Consider the following 21,605-nt stretch of genomic DNA (forward strand, 5'->3'; position numbering starts at 1 on the left):
CGTTGCACTATCGAATAGGACTGATGCAATTAGTAGAAATAAAATAAAGGCCAGGCTGATTGCATTAAATTTACCTTGGAACCTGTAAGATATGTTACTAGACTATACATTTTAATGGTCTAAGCTGGAATTTAAACTTCAGTGAGTTCAGTGCATCCCGGATTTAACTTTAACCCTTAAGTGCATGGCTTAAGGCAAGGTGGATACTGGTGGATACCGACATTACAGAGCGGCTTCACTTGCAATCTTATCAAAAAGCAATGTTATTTGAAGATAGATTTCAATTTCGGTCATGTTTTTAAACCCTCAGAGAAAGTAGCTTTTGGATAGAGAAACAAAATTTTCAAATAATGTTGATTTAGAATAGATTTCGGGTGAAAGTGCTCTGTAATATCGGTATACACCTTCCCATTAAATGGTACAGCTAATATATAAATGCTCTAAAACTCTTTACACTTTTCACATTCTTGCATGTTATCTAATTCGCTTATATAGCTCTTTATACTTGAAGAAAATTGTATGTATTCTAATCTTAAAAGCGGCAAATAGTGACTTTTCACACTTTCACGTATAAATTTTCCACACGATTTTACGGCCAAAAGTTGTCATAAATGCGAAAAATATTAAAGAATCTATTTCACTTTCACAGCATGTTGAAGAATATAATATATATTTTACTTAAAATTTTGAATTATTTGAAAATATATCACATAATCAATTTGTTATGTGGATGTCACTAAGCTTTAATTCATTATTGTTTCTATAAGATAAAAATTCAAATAAATTTTGTAATCAGTTCCGCCTACTATAATACATATATACTATATAGTGTATATAATTTAGCGTTGCCTAGTCGGTTAAACAGAGTAATAAATTATGTTATGAACTGATTATTGTTCTTCTTTAATAATAATCAGTTGAAACACGAGAAAGTAAAGACAAAAAAGAATTAGTACTTGTCTGCTAGGGTCAAGACGGCGTATAGGTGCGTAGCAAATCTGCAGATAGCATGTAAGCTGATGAACGTAAGAGAGGTGACGTGACATATAGATTGATAAAGGTTGAAGTTGAAATTTGAAGTGTAAAGACAGAAAACATACATATGATAGGAGGATAGGATTGATAGGAATGGTATGATTATAGTTTAGTAGTGTGCTATCTGTTAGTAGTGTTACCGAAATGTGATTTTTCTGAATATTTTCAAAATCAGTAATCATATATATCTGTTTTTCCACGATTAATGTCTGTTTGTGGCCATAAAAGAAAGATAAGAAGATTAACTTCCAAGTTTTGGATTCAAAAATCTACAAGTTTAACTAGTATATTTGACCTAGCCTGATATAGTTTTGCTCATGCAAATGTGAATTGTGTGCGTCGACTGTTATTTTTTAATATTTGTCTTCGTAGGCATTCATAGCAAGTAATCAACGAATACTGCTCAGCTGTAGTGATGAGAAAGATGAAAACTTGAGGAAATTAGAAATCTTGTAAATGATGTCGCTATCATGTCAAGAAACGACTGAGAGTCACTCGATTTGCTTACGAATACCGTGTTATAGATGTTTTATTGTAATGTTGTTCAATAACAGGTGTATTTTTTTTAAAGAACAATGGTAAAAATAATTCAAGTATACACTTCTTGATATCTATTTTTTAAAAGAGTTCAGTTCTCAAAGTAAATTGTAATAATGACGGTAAAGCGCGTGTTAATCCTTGTCTCCATTGGATTGTGCATAATACTGCAACAAAATTTAAGTGAATCTACTCATATAACGGGTACTTTTAATACCAAAGAGTTTTTTCGTTTTCTCATTAAATTTGGCTTTCAAAAAACTGACAGACATCGACAAAAAGAATCCTATGGATATATTTTTGGGAACATAACATCCAGATCAAATTTCTCTGTACCCATAACATTAGCAGTACTTGATCGTGGTCATTTTTTGGAGTATTATGGAAACCGAACAGTAAAAGATAAAAGTTTAGCTTGTTCTTTTATGTTCAATACTTTAAATCAAAGCTCTTACGATCCCCATTGCAACGATGAAGGCCAAGACTTTTTAAGGTAAATATAAGAAGATATTTATGCTTGGTTAAGAATCTCATTGTTCATAATAATACAGTACTGATTTACATTACAGAAGAGTACCTTGCCCAAGAGGAAAATTATGCCCTGATGAGGATTCTTTATGGAATGTTATTAAAGGTCACCAATTTACATATATCATACAAGATTTTTGGCAACCTAGATTCTGGTATATGAGTCTAGTAGCCTGTTATAGAAATACAACCACATGTCAATGGGAATATTATGACAAACAAGGCGAATTAGAATATAATATTTGGCTTGTGAATGGCAATCCAAATACAAGTGGTTTAAATAGTCTAACTTATCAACTTTCTTATGACAAGCAAAATACTATAGAGTTGTATTTGCTTTTTTTCATGTGCTATATTATATTAGTCCCTTTGCAACTATACGCAGTTAGATTACAAAAACATCCTGTAACAAGATTGTTTACTGCTAGCTTGCTGTTAGAATTTATTGCACTCTGTTTGATTTTAATACATGTATTAAAATTTGCTCTGGATGGAGTTGGCTATGAACAATTAGAAGTTGCTGGAGATATTTTGGATATTTTATCAAGAGTAAGAAACATTTCTCTATTATCCTGAATATTTAACATTTCTCATATTTGTTCAAAATTAAAAACATAACATTTTAGACATCATTTATGCTACTGTTACTTTTACTTGCCAAAGGATGGGCAGTAACACGCATAGAATTAACTTGGAAACCATTAGTATTTGCCATATGGTTCTGTTATGGAGTTGTCCATATCCTGTTATATGTATGGAACATGGTAAGCATGTAATTCTAAATATTTTTATCACCTACATGTTTTTCCATCTTTGTTTCTATAGTAATTAAAGATCAATTTTAATTTTAGACAGAAGTTGATATTGTAGAGGATGTTGATGAATATCAGACTTGGCCTGGTTGGTTTATACTTCTCTTCCGTAGCGCTATAATGATATGGTTTTTGTGTGAGCTTAGAAATACCATGACATATGAACATAATATTCAAAAATTAAACTTCCTTCTCCATTTTGGGGCATCTTCATTAGTTTGGTTTATATATTTACCTATTATAGCACTTATAGCTCTTCAAGTAAGTGCTCTGTGGAGGTTTAAGCTTTTACTTGGTAAGTCAGAAAAGTTTATTTTAATAGCATTCCTTGTAGTATTATTGATACTTTTGTTAGTAACAAATATTGGATATTTTCAGGCATCACTTATTCAGCTGATTGTTTTGCTTATTGTGTAATGGCCCATTTATTATGGCCAACTAGAAGCGAACAATATTTTTTACTTGCACAGGGTGCAGATAATGGTGATGAGTTAGATGAATTTAATGAGGCACCACATGTTCTTAATAATTATGTTGAGCCACCAGAACTCAGTAAAATAATTACCTAATATCAAAATACCAAGGTAATAGGATCATATAAATATATATATAATAATTTAATAAGTCAAATTTTAAATAATGTGATGCATGTTTGCCAAAAGGTAAATTTTGTAGAAGTAATAATGCTCTGATTTATACTTTTTGAGACTGAAACATCCTGTACATTATAATAAAAAATGTACCTAATCTTAAAGTTAAATATATGGTTACATAAAAAATACTGCAATCTTAAAAAGAAAAAACAAGTATGATATAAGTAGGTATATTTACATGTTGAAAAACTACTGCAAAATTTTTCATTTCAAACAGAGATACTTTTCATTTTTACGTTTTTGAGTTTATTTATTGTGCACAGAAAGTTAATTGAATTTTATTTATATTTCTTAAATGATCACTAAAAAATTAATAAACTGTTTGTTTGTATTAAAACTAGTAATACTCTTAAGTGCTACATCTAGTTGGCAGGAAGAATCCTTTTGGAGCTTCATTTTATGAGACAAAGAACATAAGATTCCTTCTCAACTCTCATGGTATCAGAAAATGTTTTTAGAATTCTTAACAGTCTCTCATATTAATATTACAGAGTAAAACGCGTGTTAATGATACAGTATTATATGAGGACCGTTTTCAAAATCATTAAAACTTCTCAATGACGTTAAGAACTGTTCTTTCCAATAAAATAGTCACTTAAAGAAAAAACTTAAAATTGTTTTTGTTGTTTTTTTAAAAACTGATAGCCCTACCAAAATGAGCAGCTCGCGACATCGTTAAACAATATAATCGATTGAAAGTCATTCTTGAAATAATGCCGTAAACTTGTCCGGACATTTCGATGTAAAAGGTGCTTGAGAGATCCCGTTAAAGAGTTTATAAATAACTTGAGAAAGAATGCTTCTTTTGTTTCATAAAAATTGCTCTACAACTATTTTAAAAGAATTCTATTTGCTATAGGTGAGCATACTATATATTTTTGTCTATATAAACATTAGTACTGAGAAAAATATTTAGCCTACCTATAGAATTTGCATATAAATGCCAATACTCATTGTCATATTTTTTAATTATCACATAGAAATTGTCCATATACATAGGTACTCTGTAAACAAGGAAAAGTGATTAATTATATAGGCAATTATTGAATGCAGCAATCTCGTGGAATTTACAATGATGATATATTGAAGAAAGCTTGTATATTAAAATTCTATATAGAATTAATTATTAGCTTATTTTAGAAATAGCTAAAATTGTACAGAAATAATCTTATTCGTTTACTATGCTTGCACATAAACCTGATGTAGCTGTATTAGTAAATATGGTATCATTTCATCTTTAATATTACAGCCATTTTTTAAATTGTGATTTGTCAAAGTATTTACAATTAAAGTGACCAATTTTCTTTGTATATAACTCATAGTATTGCTACAAACGTATCAAATCACAGAAGTACTGATCTATTAACATACAAGTTTTTTAAGCCATTTCGTAAATATTCTTATATTCAGTTTAAAACATGCAGGATTTTTCCTATGCTGTTGCTCAATCTTAAAATATATTAGATAGTATGTTAAGAAAATATACATTTGATTTAGATTATTCTTAAGATTCATTAATTATTAGTGCAATACTGGTGAGCTCTCAGTGTCTTAATCTTTACTAATAATGGAAGGATGATTAATTAAAATTTATTTAATGTTTTAATAAATTTCATTGAAGATTTAACTCTCTAAAATATTCAGTGTTTTTTTGTGAAAATCTAATTGAATAGATGATAAATAGCAATTTTATGAAAAAGTATAATTAATTACAATGCTTTTTAATTATTGATAATTAAAAAAGACTACATACCTGCCAAATTATCTTCATTTTTCTATAATACATAATATAAAAAAATAAAGAGGATTACTAATTGCTCTAAGATGCATGATATCTTTTAAATTAAATTTGTATTAAAATGCAAGACATTCAATCGTATTTGTCTTTATAGAAGATTGTGAAAGATATAGTATTATTTATTTACGGCTAGTTTAACCAACTTTAGTTGATCTAACCAGGAGTTGGTTTAAACCAGTCATTAAAGATAGTTAATTATCATACATTATTATTTCTAATGACATTTTGTAAAATAAAACAATAATAATTGTATAAATTGTATATTAATATTTATTTCCAATTTACATTAAATCTTAAATGTGGCCAAATATTTATTAAATTTTGCAAGAAGTTGAAACAAAAAATAAAATTATATAAATTATTGAATCTAATAAATATAGTTAAAATTATAATAGTTTAAGGTGACATGTTAACTTGTCAACTACATCTTTTGGTGCAGGACCAATGCCTAGAACTGAAACTGTACCTTGCTTTAACTGAGTCCTACCAGCATCCCTTATTACAGCAGTAATAACACCAGCTAACTTTGCATTCCTTTCTAAGTTATATAATTCTCTTTCACTTGCAGCTCTTAAAATAATTTTTGGTTGCCCAGAATATACCCAAGTTTTAAGTATATTTTCATATTTTCCACAATTTGTTCCTAAACGATAACATTCTACTGCAGCATGAGCACATTGTGCACCTATCTTACCACTTCCCATTTTTATATCAGTTCTTACAATAATGCTCATTTTACAAGATTCAGAATTAGGAAATATAGTAGACTTAGATTGAATTAATTTTAAGAAAGATTTTATACCTTTAGGTATCATTATGTTTTGACTTCTTGCTTTTCTTTTTTAAGAGTATAATTTTGGTAACATTTCTTAAAATTTTCAACATGGATTTGACACTTCCTGAAATCTTTTGTGTCATTCATACAAATCTGAAAAATGTACTTAATTAGTTCTACTTATCTTCTATTGAGATGAATTTTATAAGTGAATACATTTATTTGCTGTAAAAGCTCGCCACAGCCACTATTCTCTATAAAATTGTCATACACATCAGCCGGAAAATTGTCTCGTACATGACCCATAATAGAATTATCTAATCAAATTCGTTGTGAAGTTTCATTAACATGTAGCAACAAATTTATGAAAATAAACGTGATCTGATTAACAGATAATTTTTAAGAATTAAAATGGTTATAAAAATATTTATATATAATATTTTATCATACATAAAATAAGAGAAAAGACTTCAAACAATATCTGAGTAAGGTTTGGTAAGGTTAATTTGATGATATAGAAATCATAGTACAATTTATAGATAGGTTAGCATTTAGCACTTGCCATGCCACTTTAGCATTCAGCCTCGTGGCCCTCGTGCGGCGTGCCTCCGTTATTCCTCGTATGTAATTTCGTATCTGTTACCAAAATATGCATTATGATTGGTCCATTTAAACTGATTGACCAATCATACTGAGTATTAGTAAAAGTTATGTTAGGTATGGACTTGTGCTATAGGCTGCTATAGGGATCGTGCGCATCAACACAACACATCAATGTAGCTATGTAAGTACATATATGTACATACGAGAAGTGGAGCTAGAGTCTGACCAATGAGAGGTATGAAATTTTCCAGTTTGTTTAAATGTGGTGTAACACAATTGTGCTAGATTGTGGGCTATAAAACCCCCTTCAATGCCTCCTAAAACTATAGAAGTTTATGACCTAAGGGGACATAGTGGGAGGTCTAAACGTCCGCAATCTGGCAATTTTGGCATCACTGGCAATTGTCTGGCATTATTATTCAACGGTTGCTATGTACATACATATGTATGTATGTACATTCAGCAGCCAGCAGGTCACCCAGTACACACTGGTACACACACTTCAAAGTCAATCAAGTCAGTGCGAGGAGTGCGAGTTGCAACTTGCAAGGCATACGAGCCGACTAAATTTGCTACTAGTAAGCTGTTGTTATTAACATTTTTGTGATATACGAACAAAAGAAAATCAAACTAAAATGGCTCCACCAAAACGTTTTAAAAAAGATAATGGTATATAATAGGCTTTATTCCTCTATTATTTATGTAATTAAAATTAAATCAATCATTAAAAAAAAATAAATAAAGGAAACAATAATCAGATATTGCTGGTTTTAATTAAAATTAATATTTAATTCTATGGTTTACTGGTTTTAACAGATAAAGGCAAATGGAAGAAGCGAAAGGAAGATCATGATGACTACGATGAAGATTCTATTGAAGGTTTAATGGAAACTGATGGAATACCTGATGCAGCAAAAAATGATGTGGAAAAACTAGATGAAGCTGCTATTGAAGATGAATTTGGAGCCAAGGATTACAGATCACAAATGATATTAAAGCAGGATAGTGCTTCAAGACCGTTATGGGTGGTAAGTTAAATGTAGTTTTAGTATTTCAAAGGTCATTTTGCATTTTATATGATTTTTTTAGGCACCAAATGGACATATATTTTTAGAGTCCTTTTCACCTGTTTATAAACATGCACATGATTTTCTGATTGCTATATCAGAGCCGGTTTGTCGACCAGAGCATATCCATGAGGTAATAAAGAATAATGTTGACAAATTTTGTGCTTATATAAGATACTAAATCTTATTTCTTTCAGTATAAGCTAACTGCATATTCGTTATATGCAGCTGTAAGCGTAGGACTCCAAACACATGATATAATAGAATATCTTAAAAGACTGAGCAAAACTAGTATACCTGATGGTATTATAGAATTTATTAAGTTATGTACATTATCATATGGCAAAGTATGTATAACTCGTTAAACCGATAAAAATGTACATAGATTAAAATTAATAGTTTCTTCACTTTTTTTTTAATTTAGGTAAAGCTTGTATTAAAACACAACAAGTACTTTGTTGAGTCCCCTTATCCAGACGTACTTCAGAGGTTATTGAAAGACCCAGTTATCCAAGAATGCAGGTTAAGAAAAATAGTAGATGAGACAGAGAAGGATGATGTTGTTACATCTACTATTAATAAACATAAACTTTTTCAAGTAAGTGGATTGTAAAAAAAAATTTCTTTAATAAAAACAAAGCTATACAGCATCATTTCATGGTTTACAGTTTGGTGCCAAACCAATGTCAAACACTCCAACAGTTTCTGGAAAAATACAAGCACCAGAAGGAGCCACTGAAGTTACAGAGGAATCAGCTACAGTTCCAGAGGACATTACTACTTTTTATAGTAAAATAGATAAAGAAGACGAGGATGAAGAAGATGATGCAGAAATCAAGACTGTTAGTTTTGAAGTGAATCAGGAAAAAATTGAAGTAATCCAAAAGAGATGTATAGAATTGGAACATCCTTTATTAGCAGAGTATGATTTCCGAAATGATACTGTTAATCCTGATATCAATATTGATTTAAAACCATCTGCAGTTTTAAGGCCTTATCAGGAGAAAAGTTTGAGGAAGATGTTTGGCAATGGTCGGGCAAGATCTGGTGTAATTGTATTACCATGTGGTGCAGGGAAAAGTTTAGTAGGAGTCACAGCTTGCTGCACAGTAAGAAAAAGAGCTTTAGTTTTATGTAACTCTGGAGTGTCAGTTGAGCAATGGAAACAACAATTTAAAATGTGGTCAACCGCTGATGACTCGATGATATGTCGATTTACCAGCGAAGCAAAAGATAAACCAATGGGATGTGGAATTTTAGTTACAACATATTCAATGATAACACATACACAAAAACGTTCTTGGGAGGCTGAACAAACCATGAAATGGTTGCAGGAACAGGAATGGGGTATTATGGTCTTGGACGAAGTACATACGATTCCTGCAAAAATGTTTCGTCGAGTATTAACGATTGTCCAGTCCCATTGTAAATTAGGTTTAACAGCTACATTGTTAAGAGAAGATGATAAAATTGCTGATCTTAATTTCTTAATCGGACCTAAGCTTTATGAAGCAAATTGGTTGGAGTTACAAAAAAGAGGTTTTATTGCAAGAGTACAGTGTGCAGAAGTTTGGTGCCCCATGACACCCGAATTTTACAGAGAGTATTTGAATAATGGAAAGATGAGCAAAAAGCTATTGCTTTATGTAATGAATCCAAATAAATTTCGTTGCTGCCAATATTTAATACGGTATCATGAAAGAAGGGGAGATAAAACAATTGTTTTCTCTGACAATGTTTTTGCCTTAAAACATTATGCAATAAAAATGAATAAACCTTACATTTATGGTCCTACTAGCCAAAGTGAAAGGATACAAATTTTACAGAACTTTAAGTTTAATACTAAAGTTAATACTATATTTGTAAGTAAGGTAGCAGATACGTCTTTTGACTTACCAGAGGCCAATGTTCTTATTCAAATATCATCGCATGGTGGATCCCGAAGACAAGAAGCACAGCGTTTGGGAAGAATTTTGCGAGCTAAGAAAGGTTGGTGCTTGGTTGATAAAATTAGTTAGAAAATAAAAAAATCTTATTTTTGTTTCATTTTATAGGAGCAATTGCTGAAGAATATAATGCATTCTTTTATACATTGGTATCGCAAGATACCATGGAAATGAATTATTCTCGAAAACGTCAAAGGTTTTTAGTGAATCAAGGTTATGCCTACAAAGTTATTACAAAATTAGCTGGAATGGATGAGGTATTGTTTTTTATTCAAAAGTTTTCAAAATAGTATTGCCCGGAGAAAAGTATTTTTAATTTTAATGAATTTTTAGGAGCCAGACTTGATGTACAAGACAAGAGAGGAACAAAGCCATTTGTTGCAGCAAGTGTTATCGGCAAGCGACAATGATGCCGATGAAGAACGAATTCCTGGAGAAGGGCCCAGATCGGTATAATTAATAAAATAATAATATTTATTTATTTATATTTCAATATACGACATTTACTTCATATGTTACATTATCGTTTATGCATTTTAGGTCATACGAAAAACTGGTAATATGACGTCAATTTCCGGAGCTGATGATGCCGTTTACTATGAATATAAAAAATCTGCTAGCTCCTCCACGGCAAATAAGCATCCACTTTTTAAAAAATTTAGAACATAAATTCTATAGTAAACCAAATTAGTATTAAATTATTTTTACCGAGGTAAAGTTTAAATTTGAGTGATAAATTCATAAATAGATATATACTATTGACCTTGTAATATTTTGTTATTTATTGATATTCTTTATAAGTTATGAAAACCTTAGTATTAAAAATAAAACTTTTTATGATTATTTCTTGTTTCATTGTAAAAGGATTTTAAAATTTAGGTATTTCCTTTATTTATATCAACACAGTAACGTTAAGGTAATGGATAGTTCTGGTAGTCTGGTTGATGTATAATGCATTCATGCCGCCAATACTTTCTAATGATAAATTTCATTATTATTGATGGACAATTTTCGTAGTATGCAGTATGAATTCAGTATTTGTATATAATACAGCTACACAGTTTTATTTTAGTGTTATTGTGTTGATGTGCAAAAAATGAAAATACTGGGAGTGGGATCTGGTATGGCCACGTGCTTATATTATATCTGAGTCCTGACATTGCGCTGTAGAGTGTAGACTGTCCTAGCCTTAACTGACATCTGGCACTACTATATAAACATGATTAGAAGTTGTATAACCTCTTCAAATTTTCATCATCTAATCTAAATTGATATTAAAAATTATAAAAGTTTTAAATTTCTTCATATTTAAATCAATACATTAGAATATGCTAAATAGAGGATATTTTGAAAAAACAAATATTTTTGGAGTACAATAGATGGGAATATATTTATTCCTTCGAGGTGCTCTCATAGGTGTTCCTATTTGGGTCACATTTACAAACACTGTAGGATGTATAAAATCTGTGGATGGTTTTTCTATGCAGCCAACATTAAATCCAGATCTGAGACTTCAAGATTGGGTATTTGTTAATCCGTGGCCTATATTAATGTGCGATTTTAAGCGTGGTGACATAGTAACTGTTATTTCTCCAAGAGCTCCGGATGAATTGTTAATCAAACGTGTGATAGGTTTACCTGGTGATATTATTAATACTCAAGGATACAAAGAGAAAATTATTCAAGTAATTGGTTTGAATTTCAGCTCATTTATTAGATTTTTGTAGAATCCCTTAACATTATAAGTTATTTACCACTGATTATAGGTACCAAAAGGACATTGCTGGATAGAAGGAGATCATGCTGGTCAATCTTTAGATTCAAATAATTTTGGACCAGTTAATTTAGGCTTAATAACTGCCAAAGCCACTTGTATTGTTTGGCCACCAAGAAGATGGCAAATACTTGAAACTACTGTTCCTACTCAGCGTTTACCTTTAAACTAAATTACAAAAGTAGGATTATATTAGCAAATGAAACAATGAGGGCTGTAAGTTTTGTTAAAAGATTACAGTGGGAATTACCTGGTACTGTATGCAGACATGGATTAACTATTGGAGATGTGGATAATGATGGAGATAACGAATTAGTTGTAGGTACGGCAGAAGGAGGCTTATATATTTTTAAGGTATTAAGTATTAAGAATTAAAATTAATTTAATAACCAGCCTCACTCATTTGGCTGAAATGGATTAATTGATATTTGTAGGGATCAGAACTATGGCAGAAAATAACTGGCCTTGGTCTCATAACTAGTGTTGTGATAGGTGATATTTTCAATTATGGCTGTAATGCACTTCTCGTTGTTTGCGGAGATGGATGGGTGCATATATTTTATAGCCCTAGGTCAGTCAATGTTAACAGTGTAAATACAATTGCAATTCAGCAAATGGAAAAGGATACAATGAGCCAAGAAATTCAAAAGCTGTCAAGTAAAATATAAACTGATATTAATAATTTGATACTTTGATTTCAAATGAAACCATATTATATCTTTTTAAGGTCATGCTAGCACAAATATGAATGTAGGACCAAATTTGGTTAACTCTACAAATATGGATCAAGCTGATGGTACAAATGAAAAAGCAAATGAATTAGGGGGTAAAATGGAGTGCGTTCACGTACAGAGGGTTCCTACTAATACGAAAATAGCGCTCGTTGCTGACATTGATAATGATGGCTCAAATGAATTGATACTGGGATTAACCGATCGTGTAGTCAGATCCTATAAATGGTCGAGCAATAGTCACTCTGAGACTGGAAAGTTGGTTGGATTAAGTAAATGGGAATGCACTAATCAAATTGGAACTGTCACACTTCAGGTATGAGAAATTCATTGATTTAGCGTATTCGTCCCTTTTTCTTATAATTGCTAAGATATTAAATCATTACAATTATTTAACAGCATACCAGTGATGGAACACCCACGTTGTTAGTAGCTCAGCCAGGCGGAACGTTTATGAGAATCAAATGCAGCCCAGAAAGTAGTAGATTAGACGAGGAGATGTACGAATTAAATAGCGAAAGGGCTGCTAGCTGCGTTGATTATCAGACTTTAGGCATATCGACAATGCGCAATCCAAATATTTCGACTGAAATAATAGGAGATTTAAAGTCTGGAATAATACCGATTCAATCTGATATAGGAGTAAGGACATCTAAATACATCCAAAAAGACAACTTAGTTTCGAGTAAAAGCGATCATACGAAAGATCACCAAAATGATTCACAGAAAGAAACGAAAGAGAGCAATGATTCAAAGGAAAATGTTGAACAGCAAGAATTTGTTATAGAAGATCCTAGCATGATAAGGTTTTATAGCTTAACAGAACCGACTGACGTCGATCAAGTTGACGGTAATTTTCATGCTGGCAATATCATTCTTGGCGAATATAATTCCAGTGATGAAAAAAAATCTTTGCTTCCTACTTTCAAAGACTTTTCGCATATTAGTAATAGTAATAAAAGTGAAGTTAGTAACAATAACAATAATAACAAGGATAATACAACAACAAAGAAGGAAAATGAAAAGGAGTGTGGTGATACTGCGATAAAGCAGGAAACTTTAAGTACGAAGCCCTATGCGTTAGCCACCTTAGACGGTACTATAATGTTAGTAAAAGACGATATAATATTATGGTGAGAGAGCATTATTTCATTGCCCGTTTAAATTTCACTGAAATATAATAAATAATTTGATTTTTATGTGATACAGGGCGATGCAGGTAGATCATCAAATTTTTTCACTATGTCAATTAGACGTGACAGGCGATGGCTCTGATGAAATAGTCGCCTGCGCTTGGGACGGTCAGACTTATATCTTAGATCAACAACGAAACAGTGTACGATTTCAGTTTGAGGAAAGCGTCAGAGCTTTCTGTACTGGCAATTATAACGTAATACCAGGAACCTCAACCCCTTGCCTCGTATACAACACTTTCAATAATAAGGTGACGATACCCCCCGTGAATTGTTGATTTTAAATCACAATTAATCAAGAAAAATGCCATTGTTGATATTTTCAAACCTGTATATACGTAAAATAACCAGAACCGTATTTGCAGATTTTTATCTACTACGACGTAATACTTCCAAGCATGAAAATATCACCTTTGAAACCGGAGGAAGATCTTAGCGAAGAGGAGAAAAAAGCTTTATGGAAAATAATAGGCGACGGTGACGAAACTGAAAGGCAGCAGAAACTTCAACAGTTTACCGAATGGCTGTTATACGAGGCCCATTAGATCGAAATAAAATCGTATAAAGAAAAAAAATCATGTTATACGAAAGGTGATTCAAAGTAAATTATCCATAGCCCAATCAGATTTATTGTTGTCAGAAGACACGACGGCAATCGTTTTTACAATTTCTTTGTTATTCTTCTTCCATTATACATCAATATTTATAAGTATATATAGTATATACTTAATCTGTATTTATAATATATATGTAAAATTATCTGATGGTATGCGCGCAAATGTTGACACAAATTGAGTTTCTTTCCGCATTGACAGCATTCGGCCTTCTTCGCACACCAAGCTTCCTGAAGGCCTCGTGTATACATTGATTATCATGACAGATATACGATTGTAAAAATCCCAGAAAATTTCGGTAGCTCGGTGGTTGAGTGAGATTGCAGTATCGGTCATACATGAAAAAGCATGCAAAACGTGCCCGATCGTGTGTTCTCCTCCGAAACCCGATTTATGAATGTGCATTATTATTTGTGGTACTTTGCAAGTTCCTTATCTGTCCCGCTGTAAATTAGAACGGAATTTACACGTCATTAGCAACGGCCAAATATGTGCCATCTTATAGCGGCTTGTTGCTCGTATTGTCATTGGGTATTCGCTCAACATCAAGTACTTTTCCGCACCAGTCTAACGCCACAAGTCGGTTCTCGAAGGCCATCTTCGGTTACCGGTTACATCGCGCGGGTGAATCAACTTCAATCAGCGTGTAATCGCGTCGTGCCATCCACTGCTAGATTTCTCAGACGTGCGGAAGCTTCGACGGACAACGATCTGCGGGTATCTCTCTAACAGCCCTTCTCTGCCGTTTCACCCGCGCCAATTTACCGGAAGTACATACAGCACTCTCCTGACACGTAAGAACTAACTAGTTGCACTTAATTCTATATTATATCGTTTTACCACACGACTTTTCTTTTGTTTTTCCGCCCTTACTCGAGACAGACTTCGGATTACCATTGAAGAAACATACATATTTATCATTTTTTTCTTTTCTTCCCAACTTGTGAGATTCTCTGGTACACCGAATAATACCCCATACCCGATCCTGCGTTATTCGATAATTGTATACGATTGTCGTGCGATAAATGTATCCGTGTATTTGTAAAAATGGTAAATTACCTTTTAACGAAATTGTTTATTCGCTCTGTACATATCAACACAATCATAATCATGTGAGAATATATGACTGAGACACGTATATGAAAAAAGTCCAGAAAAACTGATAGAATTGATATATAAATAATTTAAGAAATCCGTGCAATGAAAAATATAAGGAACAGAATATTTAACATGATATAACTTGAATATAATAACTTTTACAAATATGATTAATGATTTTCTTATGTTTTTTAATCTGTCGTCCTTTATATTTTTCATCGTAGAGAGTCCTTTACACACTCTCGCCTCAATGTCAACGTGTTAATATGCACGCAGCGAATACTCCGTTGATCCAATTTGAGAGAAATATAAAGACAAAATAATGTTATTTTGTTGATAGCCAATTTTTACCGTTAATTTCTTATTTATATAACAACAATATTAAAGTTAAAAGTGTGACTGTAACAATATGTATGGTTAATGCTAGTTGGTTATTGCTTGTTAAAAAAAGTCATTAGAAATCTTGCTATTTTTATCATATTAAGCAAATAAAAATTGTAATTTTATGGAAGAATAAATTTTAATTCTTGATTGCCCAAGTGGTCACGCCAAGAATCTCATACGCAAGTAGTCAAGCTGGGTCTTTCAGAGGACCTCGGAGCAATCTTTAGAAATTGTTAATCTAAAATAAAGCTTTAGCCAGACACTTGAGATTAGAACTATTTTAGGGTTATTTTTAACAAGAAAACGTAATAGTCGCAATGTTTCATTCGTCAGTACAAAGGGACCCATTGATGCTTACCAAACGACTAGTTTGATTAAAAAATCACATTAATGATACACGCATAAAAGATTAATCGTTTCGTCAGACAGGAACGATCTATTTTTAATAGCTTGCTATCATTACTGTCAACCTGAGTAAATAATAGATGAAAATGTTATTTTAACAGTTGCTCCTCATTGTTTCTCGAATAGAATAGATTTGCATTATTATGGTGGAATTTCCCCCCGCGCTATCTAGTAATTAACTACTTAATTGAGTCAGTTGTGTTTTTAAATGGATTGCTTACGTTAAAGATTAGCCACGGACGAAAGATCATAGAAAAAAGCAGGAAAAGTCTTGCGCGTAGTTCGGTTTGAATTTCTTGGTTGTACAGTTTTGTGTTTGGTTACATTCAGAGAGCACTGGAAGGATGGAAGGTGGAGCAATAGCAGATTTTGCCCTTCACGAGCTGAAGCAGCTAACGTTTGGATGGACCGATTACACGCTATTCGCAGGTTTGCTGGGAATCAGCATAGCGATCGGGGTTTATTTTGGCTTTTTCAGCAAGAAACAGGATAACACGACGGAATACTTACTCGCCGGGAAATCAATGTCCTTTATACCAGTCAGCATGAGTTTAATCGCAAGGTAAACTAAAAGCCAAATACTTCTCGAGTGGATCGATATTCTGAATATTGAATTATATTTAAAAAAAAAAAAAAAATACTTTGCATATATTTTCAGTCACATATCCGGCGTGTCATTGCTGGCCATACCTTCGGAAGTGTATCAGTATGGGAGCCAATACGCGGCCTGCGTATTTACATCCATAATAACCTGCGTTATTATCTCCCTTATTTACCTGCCTGTGTTCTACAAGCTGCAGCTGACCAGCACGTTCGAGTATCTCGAAATTAGATTCGCCAGGCCTGTCAGGCTTCTCGCCTCGTTTCTCTATACCCTTTCTTTGGTTATCTATATTCCGCTGATAATATACGTGCCAGCGCTTGCTTTCTCTCAGGCTACCGGGATCAATTTGTACCTTATCAGCCCAGTTATCTGCATAGTCTGCATATTCTACACAACCATAGTGAGTACAGTCTATACTCGATCGATTCCCATGCGCTCTCTCTTACAAATATATACAAACATACACACATACGCACGCGAATATATTTTTCAGTACTCGATGATACAATCTTCCGTCGAAGATTGTAAAATGTTCAAGTAAATTATCACGTTGACAATGTTAGTTTTAATAACATGATTATATTAATATCATTATCATCCCAACGTCGACCCTTCAAACTTTCGGTACTTTTCGCAAAGCGCGTATCTGTGCGTTAAGAGCGTCACTGTAAGAATTATGACGTAGCCTTCGTGAAACGTAAAGGCTTTGCTGCGCGATACGAGAGATCTAGATAAGATTTATTTGCAATGGAGTTAAATCGGTACAGGCGTTTTTCGTATAAAACCTTTATCGAGGTTTAACGCATATTTGTCAAATATAATTAGACCTTGTCTATAAAATACGTCATCATATAATACTGTCTCACTGAATTTATACAGTAGTATTTGTTCAGTAGTAATGTCTTCCATTGGCAAATGTTTTCTTTGCGTTATCTCTCTATTTCTCACCCCTTTCAACCCCCTCTCTCTCTCTCTCTCTCTCTCTCTGTCTCTCTCTATTTTCACAGACTTTTAAATAAATGTGTATATAAGTTACTTGACAAAAATTTTAAATTCGCAATGTTCGCTTTCGACGAAAAGAAATGTTATATATTCAGTATTGTTTCTTCGATACGCGAGTGAAATCGGGTAGTTGGAGTAGGGTTGATGGGATTGGGTGAGAAATATCTCTCTATATATATATATATATATATATAGTGATTGGCAGTGATACGCCTATTGTGGTATTGAAAGGTTGTCTTGAAAATTCACACAGGGAGGCTTGAAGGCTGTTGTATGGGCGGACACCATTCAAATGATAGTGACAATCGGAAGTCTGTTCGCCGTTCTGACGTTGGGAACCGTCGCCGTGGGAGGTGTCAGCGAAGTATGGAGGATAGCGGAAGAAGGCGGGCGGATCGTGTTCTGGAAGTGAGTCCCTTTTCAGCATCCATTTGACTTATGCGTCCACTCCCACGTTGTCCCCTCCGATTAAAGAAATTTGAGACGTTATAACCAACGAAGAAAAATTTCTACACAGTATGGATCCGAGCCCGTTCGCCAGGAATTCTTTCTGGGGTATGTCCGTGGGTATGGTTATGACGTGGCTGGCAGGTTTGGGTATCAGTCAGGTATCCATGCAGAGATTCTTAGCCGTACCAACCCTGAAAGAGGCGCAAAAGTAAGTATTGACTCGATTTAAACCAAATTACTATAATATATATATATATAATAAAAAGGACTTTGAATGACCAAACTATATAACAACTTAATGTTTTAGATCAGTATTATTCATGTCGGTAGGTCTCACGTTGTTAAAATGGATATCGGTATTTACCGGTCTTACCATGTACGCGAGATATTCAAAGTGCGATCCAATAAGCAATCGCGTAAGTTGCTCGAGATAATATTGTCGAATCGCCGTAAATTGCCCTTCGGAAGATCCCGAGGAAAGAGAGATTGAGTAAAATTGATTTCAGATGGTAGCGAGGAGCGACCAAATTCTTCCGTATTACGTATTGGACGTGGCCGGTGATATACCAGGTCTTCCGGGTCTTTTCCTCTCGGGTCTCGTTAGTGCCGGTCTCTCAACAATGAGCGCTGGCCTCAATACCGCCGCTGGTACAATCTACGAGGATTTTATCGAATCCTGGATACCTTCATCCAATAACAAGGAGAAACTGGCCGCTAATATTTGCAAGGTAAGAGTTTCCACCGGGTTTCTCTATATATATTCTTATTATTATTGCAAATTTCATCGTTATTTTTGCGCTGCAGTTAACAGTGGTAGTGCTTGGATTGGTGTGCGTGACGCTGGTGTTTCTGATGGACAAGCTGGGAGACGTTTTCCAAGTATCGATGACCTTGACCGGAGTGACTTCCGGTGCGATGTTAGGTTTATTCTCACTGGGGATGTTGGTACCTTGGGCCACGACGAAGGGAGCTGTTACCGGTGGCGTGGTGTCGATGCTTCTCATGGTCTGGATGATAATTGGTGCACAGTGGAACATGGCGAACAAGACCCTCACTTATCCAGCGCTTCCGGTTAACAACGAAGGCTGCAGCATCCTTGAAACGGTCTTCAATGTCACCAGCACTCTACGGCCATCCACCACTCCCGCCACCGTCATCGCCTCCGAAGAAGAGCCTTTCTTCCTTTTCTCCATCTCCTTCATGTATTACACGCTCTTTGGTTCCCTCACCGTCGTGATCGTCGGCACCATCGTCAGTTTCCTCCTGGGGGCTCCCGAAATCTCCGATGTCAACAGGGATCACTTCCCGCCTTTGGTTCGCAGGTAAACATTTCTACAAATAAATTCTTGTATAATTATTAAAAATCTCAATCTTCGCCAGGGTGTCCCACGAACGATGGCCATGACAATACCATTGGATAGTGGACAAAAATCTAAGTAAAAAAGTTGAAAAAACTTTTTTGCCAGCACCCTTAGTTAAAAAGTTATTTGGAATTAAAGATTCTTGATTACAGTAGCCTTTCTTAAAGAGGAAGATTGTTTTGGTTGCATTATAAGGCCAAAGATGCTAAGATTCTGTGAATTAAAATACTAAGAAAAATGCAAAGCCAAACATCCACTTGAACCTATTGAAGTGGTGTGTTTATGTTTTGATTGTTTTTATGGCGCTCGCACTTGAAATTGCCGGTCGGCCTTCACCCACTTCATAGGCTCAAGTGGATGTTTGGCTTTGTGTTTTTTTTAGTATTTTAATTCACAGAAACTTAGCATTTTTGGTCTTATGCGACGAAAACAATCTTCCTCTTTAAGAAAGGACCTACTATATAATCGATAATCTTTAATTGCAAATAACTTTTTAAGCAAAAGTGCTAGTAAAAAAGTTTTTAGAACTTTTTTACTTAGATTTTTGTCCTTTATTCGATGATATTGGTATGGCCATCGTTTGTTGGACAACCTGTATATTAAAATCGTAACTCAACATTTTTATACCAGGTTCCTTCCGCCCAAGAAATACATGGAAGTGTCTCTGCACAACGTACCCACAGCAATCGTGACAAATCCGGAAAAGGAGGAACTGAAAAATTTTTAATAACAGTATTAGCGAGTAACGAGATCATTGACTATATATAATCACACTTGACATTGCTTGAAATATAATTAAGATTTCAAGATACATATGCAGCATATTTACACGCAACTATGGTATGGTAACTATGGTACCACTTATACATTGTAAGAAGAGACTTTTACACTCCGCTCGCGGAGAAGGAACGTGTTTCCAGATATAAGAGAGAGAGAGAGAGAGAGAAGGAGAAACAAGAAAGAGAATAAATTTTCTTAGGCAAATTCTATTTTGACACGTTCTCATTGATGGGTTTATTAGATGAGTTTCGTCTGGAGGAAGCTTATATATATATATATATATATATATATATATACATAAAAGGCGTATACAGGACTGGGCTCAGGGTTAAAAGAAGCCATTAGGCAGTCGATGTGGGTTTCAAATTGACTGGATTATATATCCGTCCGTACATCTGGAAACAAGCAGACTTTACGCAGGAACATCTGGAAGAGCGATAGCTATCTGGCCAGAGGCGGAAATGTAATGGCAATAATCACTCCATTCGGACTAATTTTTATCTTTTTTAATTAATCATATCTAGCAAGCTCTACGGACAAATTCTCAATGCTATAATAAATGTAAATAAGATTTTAAACACGCAACACACGCGTCTAATTATCGTACGAAATAAAGCCTTTCTTACGAAACAAAAAAATGTTATTCCAAAATCACTCATCTTATCCCGTGGTGTATTTTAATGCGCGATTATATTTAAGAGCGGATAATTGCACTCGGAATGAAATTGTACGCGTGCAGTCGTCGGATGGACGACAGAGTATGGGAGGAAGGCAAAAAGACACGAGGAGAAGAAGAGAGCAAGTGGCGTAGACCCTTATCAGTGCCAGGAGATAAAATCATCGACTTTCAAGGATTCGACGCTCGTCGGGATAAACGAGAAGTCGCGCAGGGACATTCCAGGTTGACCGGAGACGTAGCTCTCGGGACGCAACGCGAGCACGAGAGAGAAAGAAGACCGCATTCCATCGAGCCATTTTATTTTATTGGACTGAAAGGTGTCAAATATAGGTGGTAAGGGTCTATACCTACTTAGATAGCAACGTTGTTGCCCCGTCTCCACTTTTTCTTGTGATCTCTTCCCTCTCTATTCCCCCTCCCCCCCCCCCCTCCCTCCTATCCCCTCGGTCGCATAAAAGCCCGCACGGTAAGCATCAACGAAACGATGTCAACCGGGGAACGTGTGGCTCTCCGCTGTACGGCTTCCAAAAGTGAGAGGGTCTCCTAACCTATCCTGCTGCTGCATTGTGGTCCGGTGACAGATTTTTGACGGACTCTGATTTCGTGTCGTTCCACGTAGCTGACGGGGGAGCTCGTCGCTACAGCCAGGCCTAATACTCGTCTCTCGAACAACCTCTCGCACACTCAATCCCTTGAAAAAGCTTTGCCTCCGTGTCATTCACTTGTCATTTATTTGTACTCGAATAAACATATACATCCCGCCCAATGGCAATTGT

The 21,605-nt window shown here is 34.3% G+C and overlaps 6 protein-coding genes across 10 annotated transcripts; 5 read left to right on the plus strand and 1 right to left on the minus strand.

The window, feature by feature from the left end:
- The first annotated feature begins 62 nt into the window (after nucleotides 1-62).
- Nucleotides 63-5,587, plus strand: LOC136776391 (transmembrane protein 145). Of its 2 annotated transcripts, none has more exons than XM_066731883.1 (6): nucleotides 63-199; nucleotides 1,408-2,065; nucleotides 2,142-2,649; nucleotides 2,727-2,864; nucleotides 2,952-3,207; nucleotides 3,291-5,587. In XM_066731883.1, exons 2-6 carry the CDS (start codon nucleotides 1,689-1,691, stop codon nucleotides 3,479-3,481), a joined length of 1,470 nt encoding a protein of 489 aa, XP_066587980.1. In that variant the 5' UTR covers nucleotides 63-199; nucleotides 1,408-1,688; the 3' UTR covers nucleotides 3,482-5,587. The 2 variants fall into 2 exon arrangements, with proteins under 2 accessions (XP_066587980.1, XP_066587979.1); XM_066731882.1 differs by lacking the exon at nucleotides 63-199 and adding an exon at nucleotides 862-1,131.
- Nucleotides 5,588-5,617: 30 nt separating this feature from the next.
- On the minus strand, nucleotides 5,618-6,740 carry LOC136776392 (peptidyl-tRNA hydrolase 2, mitochondrial-like). 2 transcript variants are annotated; one of them, XM_066731886.1, is made up of 3 exons: nucleotides 6,589-6,730; nucleotides 6,355-6,519; nucleotides 5,618-6,291 (listed from the first exon to the last, which is right to left on the minus strand). In XM_066731886.1, exon 3 carries the CDS (start codon nucleotides 6,176-6,178, stop codon nucleotides 5,750-5,752), a length of 429 nt encoding a protein of 142 aa, XP_066587983.1. In that variant the 5' UTR covers nucleotides 6,179-6,291; nucleotides 6,355-6,519; nucleotides 6,589-6,730; the 3' UTR covers nucleotides 5,618-5,749. The 2 variants fall into 2 exon arrangements, with proteins under 2 accessions (XP_066587983.1, XP_066587982.1); XM_066731885.1 differs by having other exon boundaries at nucleotides 6,355-6,740.
- A 262-nt stretch (nucleotides 6,741-7,002) lies between these two features.
- Nucleotides 7,003-10,597, plus strand: hay (ATP-dependent DNA helicase hay). Of its 2 annotated transcripts, none has more exons than XM_066731619.1 (9): nucleotides 7,003-7,319; nucleotides 7,558-7,769; nucleotides 7,831-7,941; nucleotides 8,006-8,155; nucleotides 8,233-8,406; nucleotides 8,477-9,797; nucleotides 9,863-10,011; nucleotides 10,088-10,204; nucleotides 10,295-10,597. In XM_066731619.1, the coding sequence occupies exons 1-9, from the start codon at nucleotides 7,052-7,054 to the stop codon at nucleotides 10,421-10,423; spliced, it is 2,631 nt and encodes an 876-aa protein (XP_066587716.1). In that variant the 5' UTR covers nucleotides 7,003-7,051; the 3' UTR covers nucleotides 10,424-10,597. The 2 variants fall into 2 exon arrangements, with proteins under 2 accessions (XP_066587716.1, XP_066587717.1); XM_066731620.1 differs by having other exon boundaries at nucleotides 7,210-7,410.
- Nucleotides 10,598-11,133: 536 nt separating this feature from the next.
- Nucleotides 11,134-11,700, plus strand: LOC136776222 (mitochondrial inner membrane protease subunit 2). Its single transcript, XM_066731602.1, has 3 exons — nucleotides 11,134-11,277; nucleotides 11,320-11,439; nucleotides 11,521-11,700. The coding sequence occupies exons 1-3, from the start codon at nucleotides 11,134-11,136 to the stop codon at nucleotides 11,698-11,700; spliced, it is 444 nt and encodes a 147-aa protein (XP_066587699.1).
- LOC136776366 (KICSTOR complex protein ITFG2-like) lies at nucleotides 11,602-14,003 on the plus strand. 2 transcript variants are annotated; one of them, XM_066731829.1, is made up of 6 exons: nucleotides 11,602-11,882; nucleotides 11,963-12,185; nucleotides 12,256-12,575; nucleotides 12,659-13,392; nucleotides 13,469-13,703; nucleotides 13,818-14,003. In XM_066731829.1, the coding sequence occupies exons 1-6, from the start codon at nucleotides 11,736-11,738 to the stop codon at nucleotides 13,995-13,997; spliced, it is 1,839 nt and encodes a 612-aa protein (XP_066587926.1). In that variant the 5' UTR covers nucleotides 11,602-11,735; the 3' UTR covers nucleotides 13,998-14,003. The 2 variants fall into 2 exon arrangements, with proteins under 2 accessions (XP_066587926.1, XP_066587927.1); XM_066731830.1 differs by having other exon boundaries at nucleotides 11,713-11,850.
- A 721-nt stretch (nucleotides 14,004-14,724) lies between these two features.
- Nucleotides 14,725-20,772, plus strand: LOC136776367 (sodium-coupled monocarboxylate transporter 1-like). The gene is made up of 9 exons (XM_066731831.1): nucleotides 14,725-14,860; nucleotides 16,284-16,515; nucleotides 16,612-16,957; nucleotides 17,813-17,967; nucleotides 18,077-18,217; nucleotides 18,317-18,425; nucleotides 18,516-18,737; nucleotides 18,814-19,331; nucleotides 20,001-20,772. Exons 2-9 carry the CDS (start codon nucleotides 16,298-16,300, stop codon nucleotides 20,095-20,097), a joined length of 1,806 nt encoding a protein of 601 aa, XP_066587928.1. The 5' UTR covers nucleotides 14,725-14,860; nucleotides 16,284-16,297; the 3' UTR covers nucleotides 20,098-20,772.
- Nucleotides 20,773-21,605: the final 833 nt, after the last annotated feature.

This window comes from Prorops nasuta, unplaced genomic scaffold (genome assembly GCF_024137725.1).
Source record: "Prorops nasuta isolate Cenicafe-Biocafe unplaced genomic scaffold, Cenicafe_Pnas_1.2 PNAS00009, whole genome shotgun sequence".
Classification (NCBI taxonomy): Eukaryota; Metazoa; Arthropoda; class Insecta; order Hymenoptera; family Bethylidae; genus Prorops; species Prorops nasuta.

Excerpts from the sequence above, each read along its gene's own strand:
- LOC136776391 (XM_066731883.1), top strand. The coding sequence starts at position 1,689 with ATGACGGTAAAGCGCGTGTTAATCCTTGTCTCCATTGGATTGTGCATA. Across the intron at positions 2,650-2,726 it reads TTTTGGATATTTTATCAAGA|ACATCATTTATGCTACTGTT; the intron begins GTAAGAAACATT and ends ATAACATTTTAG. Across the intron at positions 2,865-2,951 it reads TGTTATATGTATGGAACATG|ACAGAAGTTGATATTGTAGA; the intron begins GTAAGCATGTAA and ends TTTTAATTTTAG.
- LOC136776392 (XM_066731885.1), bottom strand. The coding sequence starts at position 6,178 with ATGATACCTAAAGGTATAAAATCTTTCTTAAAATTAATTCAATCTAAG.
- hay (XM_066731619.1), top strand. The coding sequence starts at position 7,052 with ATGCCTCCTAAAACTATAGAAGTTTATGACCTAAGGGGACATAGTGGG. Across the intron at positions 7,320-7,557 it reads GCCGACTAAATTTGCTACTA|ATAAAGGCAAATGGAAGAAG; the intron begins GTAAGCTGTTGT and ends TGGTTTTAACAG. Across the intron at positions 8,407-8,476 it reads ATAAACATAAACTTTTTCAA|TTTGGTGCCAAACCAATGTC; the intron begins GTAAGTGGATTG and ends CATGGTTTACAG.
- LOC136776222 (XM_066731602.1), top strand. The coding sequence starts at position 11,134 with ATGGGAATATATTTATTCCTTCGAGGTGCTCTCATAGGTGTTCCTATT. Across the intron at positions 11,278-11,319 it reads ATCTGAGACTTCAAGATTGG|CGTGGTGACATAGTAACTGT; the intron begins GTATTTGTTAAT and ends TGCGATTTTAAG. Across the intron at positions 11,440-11,520 it reads ACAAAGAGAAAATTATTCAA|GTACCAAAAGGACATTGCTG; the intron begins GTAATTGGTTTG and ends CACTGATTATAG.
- LOC136776366 (XM_066731829.1), top strand. The coding sequence starts at position 11,736 with ATGAGGGCTGTAAGTTTTGTTAAAAGATTACAGTGGGAATTACCTGGT. Across the intron at positions 11,883-11,962 it reads GAGGCTTATATATTTTTAAG|GGATCAGAACTATGGCAGAA; the intron begins GTATTAAGTATT and ends TGATATTTGTAG. Across the intron at positions 13,704-13,817 it reads ACAACACTTTCAATAATAAG|ATTTTTATCTACTACGACGT; the intron begins GTGACGATACCC and ends CCGTATTTGCAG.
- LOC136776367 (XM_066731831.1), top strand. The coding sequence starts at position 16,298 with ATGGAAGGTGGAGCAATAGCAGATTTTGCCCTTCACGAGCTGAAGCAG. Across the intron at positions 16,516-16,611 it reads AGCATGAGTTTAATCGCAAG|TCACATATCCGGCGTGTCAT; the intron begins GTAAACTAAAAG and ends ATATATTTTCAG. Across the intron at positions 16,958-17,812 it reads GCATATTCTACACAACCATA|GGAGGCTTGAAGGCTGTTGT; the intron begins GTGAGTACAGTC and ends AAATTCACACAG.